Source organism: Haliotis cracherodii, unplaced genomic scaffold (genome assembly GCF_022045235.1).
Source record: "Haliotis cracherodii isolate W230 unplaced genomic scaffold, xgHalCrac1.p SCAF_19, whole genome shotgun sequence".
In the NCBI taxonomy this organism is placed as follows: Eukaryota; Metazoa; Mollusca; class Gastropoda; order Lepetellida; family Haliotidae; genus Haliotis; species Haliotis cracherodii.
The window spans coordinates 4968096-4977828 of NW_027266274.1; the positions used below are offsets into that span (position 1 = coordinate 4968096).

The following is a 9733-nucleotide window of genomic DNA, read 5'->3' on the forward strand; positions in this document are numbered from 1 at the left end:
CCAATATATTACATATATTTCAGATGCAATTTAAAGCACACCTGGGCATGCGGAATTATACAGTATGATTTAGCACATGTAACTGTGTCCTGGGTATATTTTTAGATGCAAGACATATGTAAAATCAAAAATTATTTCTGAGCGATTCTTTGACGAAGAACTTGAAATCATACGCGCATTCTGATTGGCTGGTCGTATTTTCGCACATAACATTCATCGATAGGGGGACGAGTCTTCTTGCAGGTTACGAATGGTGCATTGAACTGTTCAGTTTCGATACACTAAAATCATACATTGGATTAGGAGCTCGGAATTTACCAGCGGGTATATGCAATTTATACCTGATCTTCCAACGGGGTTCATGGGAAACAATTCATTCAGTAACCAATCAGAAACGACTATCTTAAGCAAGGTAGAATAAATATATCCATATGAGGATAGTACGTCGGCCTTGCTATTAAGCTTTGGTAAAAAATCTGGTGTATCTGGCCCCAAACCCCCTTTTAATGGGTACTATGATGTAGATGGCATTCAATTCAATTGCCGATAAGATAAAACATGAATGATGGTCATGGCACAAGATTGAAGATGGATATTGCATGCGTTAGATGTAACTATTTTGCAACATCGTTTGATCGATGATATGACTAGTGTATAAATATATGTTCTCAGCACACCAAGAAAACATGTGCTTGTGCAATCTCATTAAAATGATATCTTAGTGCTCGCCACCGCCAAACAAAGATCTGAGGACACCTTATAGCGGGTCACGTCAGAACTGTCATACAGAGAACTGTGTTTAGATAACTAAATTTAGGTATTAAAATTAAATTTGTCAACAATGTTTGGAGCGTGCAACACAGGTATTCGCAATTGGTAGAATTCATTTTAGAACTATGGAATGCTTCGGTGTGTTAAAATCAGACTGAAATTTTTCAAAACAATTTATCATATAATGATGAATTTGCATATTCCATGTTTCAGCGAGACCAACCAGAAACTTCTCGACGCAAACGACAACCTGCGAGAATCACTGGAGACGTCTCAAAATAAACTGACGTGCCATAAACGAACACTGTCCAATGATGTACGTCCTCAGCTAAATAATAATAATAATAATAATAATAATAATAATAATAATAATAATAATAATAATAATAATAATAATGATGATAATAATAATAATATCCATGTACTGTTGTTCATGGACCAAAACGATACATGATTTCCATGTTTCGTTTTTTTAGTCTGCGGCCAGTGGACGCAGCACATCACCCCCGACCCCCCAGGAAAGGCTCAGTGATGAGCGACTACTTCGAAACCGCCGGGTGAGTTTTAGACGTGCTTTAGACTTTTGATTAAGTCATTAATAATCGATGACTTACAAAGCGCAATGTTCCTCGGCTCAACGTGGCACACTCAAGCCTGTGACGTTATGAACACGGCCAAGGAATCACTCATGGATGAACTTTTCATCATTGATGTTTCTATTCTGCAAAATCAAAATCCAGTGACTTAAATTATTTGTAGCTGGTCTATTTATAAATAGTTTTCCGAAATATTTATAGGACTAATTGGTAATTTTACAGAAGGTACATGCATTTCAGTTATTTTAATCAACTGTTTATAACATGTCATATTTCGACGTTATCTTACATTTCCCTATATGTTGTTAGGTGTTCAGTTTTAGTTTTATAAACCCTGCAATGCACGACGTTTGTTGCAAGATTTACCACAATAATGGAAGGGAGACAGTGCGAAAGTGCCTATTTACAACTACAGTCCGTGTTTATCAAATTCAGTATGTAAGGGAGGTAATCGCATGTTAGCCAAAACATGGCGAAAGATGCAAAGAGCGAATGCATTGAAATCATATTATTTCAAATCTGACTGTGTTGAGTAAAAACTTTTGGGTCATTATTTTATCGTTAATTCAATTTTAATTTTAATAAATTCATGATCATTTGTTGCCGCCGTGTTGATACATCGCACAAGTTTTCTTGTTCAATTTCTATCACAACATACAAACCTCTTCCTGCCATTGTCCGATTGTAATGATCGAATGAGAGTGACCTCCCTTTTCAGCCCTCAATATCACCGAACTGCCAGTGTCAACTCCTCGCTGGCCGAGGAGATCTGTGAATCGGAACACAATATGATGCAGGTGTCGTCGGTGTCGCCCTTACGACGACTTCGTCACTTGGAGAGCTGTGAAGACGAAGAAATGGGTAAGCTGAATACCTACACACCTATACGTTGAGTGTAGGCGTTGTTTCGACGAGGTGTAGGCTTTGGCGTGGAGTAACTTTTGGCATGTTGCGGGCGTGGTGTAAATGAGGGCGTAGTGTAAATGTGGGCGTGTTGTAAATGAAGGAGGGGCGGTCGGGTAGCCTTGTGGTTAAAGCGTTCGCTCGTCATGCCGAAGACCCAGGTTCGATTCCCGACAGGGGTACAATGTGTGAAGCCCATTTGTGATATTGCTGGCATATTGCTAAAAGCCATACTCCTCAACTCACTCACTGTAAATGTAGGCCTGTAGTTTTGGAGTGGTGTAGGGATGTTGGAAGGGGCTCCGGAAAGTAGTTAGTGTATCTGAAACTCTTAGTGTCTATGGCTACCAACAACTATAGGCCTATACCCCTTAGTAACACCTATACCATGGCAAGTGAATGCTATGTCTAAACGGAGCAGTGAAGTGTAGGATCGCTTGGTAGCTACAGGGATAGTTTTGATGTGACGATGGGGAATGGAAAATAAAGAAAGAATCCAGTTCTCAAGGAAACCAGGAAGATATATTACTAAAATAGTGAACAGTTTATTGTATGCATATTGAATTAAAGTTAACAGGGCATACTCATGCACCTAAATACATGATAACATCCATTCAGCAAAATAAAACCCTTTAATTTGGAAAAATCGCATTCCGAAGGCACGTTTGGGGTAACGTCTATACATAATGCACTAATGGCTTCATCGAACTATTTCAGAAGTCCTGACCGCTTACTCGGGGTATTTATTATCATATAAAATTGCATACGACTTAAAGCCCCTGCGTCACTCATCCGGATTAACGGGGTTTCATTGTATATATTCCAGCAAGATACTGTATCCTTGCAATCAAAGCATCTACCTTGTAGATATGGTCAGTTATATATTTTCAGTCGTGGGCTTTTCAGACAGTGGTCATTCCACCATGCGGGACTACAACGAGCCGGACACCGAGTCGGAGTGCCTGAGTTACGAGAGCGATGCCCGTTCACTCCCCCGGCGGCCGAAGCGGTTAAAGCCAGGCAATATGCTGGAGGAGGAGGTGAGTGAGTGACGCCGCTGATGAGGTTGTCATGGTTACCAGAATGATTTTAATACAATTCCCAGTCCGGACAAAATATCAGTGGAGCATAAATAATTGTTTGTTTGCTAAAGTTGTTAGTTTGTTTTAAAGTTGTATATAGACTTGTTTGGAAGATTAGAATAGATCTTTCGGTTTCTACATTATGAATTGGTGTATCGGAAAATAACTAGCGACTGGAAGAGCGTACCAGGGAGTGAGTGAGTGAGTGAGTGAGTGAGTGAGTGAGCGATTGAAAGATGATCCCCACGGAATAATCCCTGTTCATTTCAACTGAACGCTGTAGTTATCCGTGAGGCTGTAATATAACAGAAGCCATTGTACAGGACCTGACGTATTCTGCAATTCCGCGATCGCGGGATGATTATCAGAAAATGTAGCTTACCGCAGAATCGCCGACAAATCGCCACATGATATCCAAACATCTAACATGCGAATGGAACATGCAAACTATGAATCCAACAATAAACCGAAATTTGAAATAAATAAATTCTCACTTTTAAACGTGCTTGTGGTATTATGACTACATATATCTAACCATAAATACAAGAGTTTAAACATTTTAAAGAAAAAGAATGAGTTTGTATTGATTAGGGGAAAGTATTTATGTTTTTACCTCAGAATATACCGCAGAATTTTGTAATTTAGCCGAAAACTTCGTCTGGGACTGACTGAACTTCTAGTAACAGAAATACAGAAATTAAAGCATCTTAAAAGTGACGTCATGACCATGGAGACCCTGTAATTATTTAATGACCTGAGCCCTGTTAAACAAGGGGCGTCAGCGCTGCGACTGTCGTAACTCCTATACTTCCCATAGTGCTGTCATAGATCTAAGGTCTTTTTGTGCACAGTTATCAGTCCACGTCGGACACCTTGTTTCTTGTGTTTTTCTAGATATGTTGATGTTATTTCAGGAGTTCGACTCCCACGACGAGATGGAAACAGATGCAGAGACCGCCATAGAAAGGTCAGAGGCCGAACTCTTTAGGACCATGCAGAGTAAACGCCTCAGCTCCTCCGGAAGTCGAGGGTCACGTGGCAGTCTCCGATCTTTGCCGACCAACGACACGGGAAATAACCGATCTCCGAAAGGAAATCGTGGATCCACAAGACGACATATGCAGACATCTCCCGAACAGGTAATTCGATAGAAAACCACGACGATATTCATCTTGTAAATAAAATTCAAAAACGTTTTTTCACTTTGCTTTTGAGTATATTTTGTCGACATGTGTATATCTCTCATCGCCAGCTGATGCATTTTATGTCTGTTCAATGGGCCCATTCGTCAAAGGCCGGCATTCACTGTTAAGAGTTACGTCCCCTAGGCGTGCCAGAAACCTATATTCTTTGTTTTAACATACTGGGGGCCTGGTATTTTATCAAAAAATAATAGCCCCCCCCCCCCCCCCCCAAAGATTCTTGAAAAAAATCATTATGCTTCAGATTGTTGCAAACAAACCGAAATTGCCTGCCACAAAAATATATTCCTTCCTTTGTGGCTGTATCTGAAAAAATATCGAATCTTGATACAAATTCCCACCCACCCACCCACCCCCCACCCACCCCCACCCCCGAATGTCAAATGGTCGCCCCCCTACTATTCCTTGCGGCGTCAAACCCAACTGACTCCCTAATCTCTCTTCGACAGGTACTCAGCGTGAGGGTATCGAAGGAACCAGAGAGGATGTACAAGGTGGTGCTTGCCGGAGATGCTGCGGTCGGCAAGTCCAGCTTCATCATGAGGCTGTGCAAGGGCAAGTTCGTCAACAACCTCAGCTCCACACTCGGTACGTCCAATCTATTGTACTGAAGTTAACACCCAAGCTGCTTGAACAATAACTATAACCACGGTTGGCCCAGTGGTCTAAGGTGACAAAATGAGAGTTGAGTCTCTTAGCCTTTGGTTCTGTCGATCGTGGGTTCGAATCCCGGGTTAGCCTGAGTTATGACCCGGTAAATGGTAGACGTGAACGAAGCCCTTTTCTTTTGATCTTTTGTCTCTCTCAATAAGCTGACACACCGTGATATATCCGACATACTGTTGAAGAGGGGTCACTTACCCATGTCAAACTTGACTGCATTTGCAATCCGTGAACTGTTAAGCGAGCAATGGTTAAATAAATTGTTTAGTATCTATATTGTGTATAGTGAAACTTTTAGTGTCTACATTGTGTATGTTGAAATGTTTAGTGTCTACATTATGGTGTATGTTGTGACAGGTGTGGACTTTCAGACCAAGGTGATTGAAGTTGACGGCCGTACCATCGCTCTTCAGCTCTGGGACACAGCTGGACAGGAGAGGTCAGTTACTTTGGATTATGGTCAGTTTCAAGGACAAAAAAAAACCCTCCAATCATATGTCCTCATTCTGATGGTAGAACTTCAACTGTAATGTATGACCTTTGTCCCCAGGTTCCGGAGTATCGCCAAGTCCTACTTCCGGCGTGCTGACGGCGTTCTGCTGCTGTACGACTGCACCTACGAGCGGTCCTTCCTCAACGTCCGCGACTGGGTGGAAGCTGTGGAGGTTTGTAAACAAGTTAGTTGACCCCCATTATACTAGATGTGGCCTGTCCTCCCTCCTGCTTCATAACTCTGTGCTACAAAGGAACCGACCATTTGATATTCTGAGTGGGTATCTTGGACCAGAATGATTTGTTCCGTTTTGAAGGAAATGCATTATCATAGCTCACTTTGAATATTAAATGGTCGGCCCTAAACTCTCTGACATTAACTTACAGAGATATTTCAAAACATATCCTCCACCCGACGGTGTGCTTCTGTGCTCATTCGGGCAACCATCGCACTATACATGAAACTAATCTGTTCCGGATCATCCCGATTATGTTTCTTGGTTTGTCAGCACCATGCCCGTGCTCGTGGGTTTCACCGACCTGCGCCACTTGCCCCCCCCCCCCCCCCCCCCCCCAAAGATTAAGCTGACACGCCGTGGTTTAACTGGAATACTGTAAACGCGGCGTTTAAACCACCTCAATCACTCATGTGGGAAAAAATCCCGATTCCCGATTGGGTGATACCATCGTAAAAGCCTATGGTGCTGACAAGCGACGATCATATTCAGTGTGTGATCCGATCCCATGACGAGCTGATCCTATCACAGAAAAGGGAGGCAACTCTGTACAGCAAGTTGCAGCGCCTCATGGCCTGCGACCGTTGTCCAGTGTACATAATGACATTTCAAATCAAGGTCTTTGCTGCTAATAAAGTTTGATGATTAATAAAGTGGTTAAGAGTCCCCCGTAGTTCTTGCACTATGTGCAACTAATTATTTACAGAGTTCCATGATAAACCATGATTCCTTTTCGGTTACTGGTATCTCAGGATGGCGCAATGAAGAAGATCCCTATCATGTTCTGTGCCAACAAGACTGACATCAGGGACGAGATGCAACAACAGGGCCGACGAGTTGTCCGGTTTGAAGACGGGTCAAGGCTCTCAAGGGTAGGTAACTCCCAAACACACTGCAAGGATCCTGTCTGGATGTGTTGTCAGTTGGAGTTGAATTCGAATTGTATTTCGTCCACTATAAAAACTGATTCCATGAGTCGTTTTTGACTATTTACCTTTATTCTGTATTGTATGAATTCTTTAATAATAGTTACAGATAATGATAAGAAAACAATCCTTGCTTTCAATGAATATTTAGTGACGTCACTAATTATTCGTTGATTTAAAAAAAAAAGATGTATGATATAATTTAAGAAAATGATATAATTGATGTTTTAAATGAGACCTAGACAGTAAAACACCACTTTCCAGTCCAAGATAGGACAGATAGGAGTGGTAATAAATCTAGGTGTTCTGCCATATTAGGGGATGCCCAATTGTTGACTTATAATCTTGCTTTGAGCCAAGAAGCTGATTTAAGAGTGGACGGTGCATGCGCTTATGTCTTGCTATTGTGATTGTATTTTGTTCCATTTTCAGGAATATGAAGGATTGTTTATCGAGACAAGTGCTAAGGACGGATCAAATATACAAGAGGCAGTCATAGAACTAACTAGGTAAGCGGAGCATTACGTTATCGTTTCGTTAGTGTTAAGTTAGCGTTACATTCGCGTTACGTTAGCGTCACATTAGTGTGCCCATTGGTGTGAATTGTTAGCGATCTACCATTGATTTTCATGGTCGATATATATTTATTGTTTCAAACAATACAAACGTCACTGGTTATACGTACTACCCCAAACAAGTAAAAGAACACATACAGTTTGAAGCCTGTGTGTTGCAGTAATCAACGGCCATGACAGATTAACTATAGTCATATGACATCGGGTGTTCGTTAACTTCCTTTGAGTAGAAATAGTGGCGCTCATCAACGTGCTCTTGGAGATTATGCGTACGCTTCAATCAGTGTTGAATTTGACATGTGATACGAAATAAAAAAAAGTTATTTATAAAGATATGCTGACTTAGTTTCTGCAAACACCCTCGTCAACGTTGTCACGTCACTATGCAAACACCCTCGTCATCGTTGTCACGTCACTATGCAAACACTCTCGTCATCGTTGTCACGTCACTATGCAAACACCCTCATCATCGTTGTCACGTCACTATGCAAACACTCTCGTCATCGTTGTCACGTCACTATGCAAACACCTCCGTCATCGTTGTCACGCCACTTTATCACGTTTGTTGAGATTTGCTACATATACAAGAGTCAGAGTACGCATACGGTAAATTTCCTCTCCCTCTGAGGGTAAAAAACAAAAATAAAAACAACAGTTTTCTCGTTATATTGTTTATTGATATCAATGTACTGTGGTTGATACTGGAACTATTTTTGACAGATTACTGCGCACGAATGAGGACATAGAGGTGAAGAACGTGGGCATGCAGCTACAGGACATGAAGATGGTGAAGAAAAGCACCTCCTGCTGCAGCCGATAGGGCGGAAAGACACACAGACAGACGGACGTTTAGTGCAATGTGGGATGTCGTAATTCCAGGCATATATCTGTTACATCCTATTCGAAACTGTTCATGTGACAGTATGTGGACACAGTGTAAATATCGAATATTATTTTCTTGAAATTACATTAAGAAGACACCGAAAGTGAAATGCCGTTAATCGGGATATGCCGTTTCCGGACAATACTGGTTCATAGACAAGAAGATGTTGTCACAATCCTGATTCCTTAAAGGAAGCCACCGAGCGATACAAGAAGGCTGGAAGACCTAAAGTAACACGTGACCAACGTACGTCAGGAATGTCTTTTCTGCACACGACACCAGCGTTAGGTCTGGTTTAGAAAAAACAACAAACACAGCGAAGATAAAAATAGGAAGATAGCTTAAAATGACCGCTCGGTGGGTGTCTTTAATATGAAAGTTTTATCATCGGGACGATTTCACTGGTAATGGTAACGGGATTGTAATGTATATACCCGCTTACTATGAGGTCAGTGGGACATTCAAGCAATATATGCAAGCACGTCTAATCCAATAATATATGCCAATTATAAGACACACGTATCCAATTCACATGCTTTAATATCCCCCAGTCATGCTTATACTGGCTTTATTTGAGTGCTTCCATATTACATATGACTAGACATATACCTTTGTACCTTGTATAGTGTTATTAATGTACATAGTTGTTATTTGTCTCACAGATTATCAATTTCTGCTTACATTTGCAAAATATAATGCATAATTCAATTTTACTGACATGTAGGATCCACAGTTGCTCGTGACCTATGTATGAATATGATTTAATTTGTTCATCAATTTAGTTTTCTTGCGAAGGGACTGATCGTTTATCATAGGGGAGTTGGGGTGCGGTGGGGTTGGGCGTGAGATTGGGAGTTGGGGGAGGTCATAAATAAATGACACAGCGAAAGAGGGGGCGCTATGAAAAAATTACACAGCTTTATATTTTCTAATAAATGTTTTTTTTAAAAGTTTGAACATTCTTTAAGGAAATTGGGTCATGAAAAAGTGTTACTTGTTATGTGTATGTGTCTTGGGGGTGGGGTGGGGTGTGGGGGTGGGGTGTGGGTGGTGGGGGTGGGTGACAGAATATGATACAATCCTAAGGCCATTCTCACCGCCCCTTCACCTATGATAAAACCCAGTCCCCCAGTCCAGTTTTCCGATATTTGCTTATATTCGGTGTTATTACACTTAACTTATATCTTAATAAAGTTCCAAATTTATCTCAGTCGGCGTGGGTCTCCACATCTATATATGTAAATACTTTAGATATGTTTTGATACTGAAGTTTTACCTGATATTTATATTTATAGTTTTCACTATAGTTTTAGGAGTAATTACTATCATTCTATTTTGTACGTGATCTTGTAATTAGCGGGACAATATCGACCATGTTTAACGAATCATAACGAATCTCAGTGT

At 41.0% G+C, this 9733-nt stretch overlaps 1 protein-coding gene across 1 annotated transcript in view; it reads left to right on the plus strand.

Moving 5' to 3' along the window:
* The window catches only part of LOC139466708 (ras and EF-hand domain-containing protein-like), a 45209-nt gene extending 35848 nt beyond the window's left edge, over positions 1 to 9361 (plus strand). The window contains 12 exon segments of the mRNA XM_071248341.1: positions 985 to 1087; positions 1248 to 1274; positions 1276 to 1328; positions 2086 to 2228; positions 3162 to 3310; positions 4267 to 4491; positions 5004 to 5142; positions 5575 to 5656; positions 5768 to 5882; positions 6698 to 6817; positions 7304 to 7380; positions 8167 to 9361. Of these exon segments, the coding sequence (XP_071104442.1) occupies positions 985 to 1087; positions 1248 to 1274; positions 1276 to 1328; positions 2086 to 2228; positions 3162 to 3310; positions 4267 to 4491; positions 5004 to 5142; positions 5575 to 5656; positions 5768 to 5882; positions 6698 to 6817; positions 7304 to 7380; positions 8167 to 8266 (1333 nt within the window). The 3' untranslated portion in view covers positions 8267 to 9361.
* The last annotated feature ends 372 nt before the right edge of the window (positions 9362 to 9733 follow it).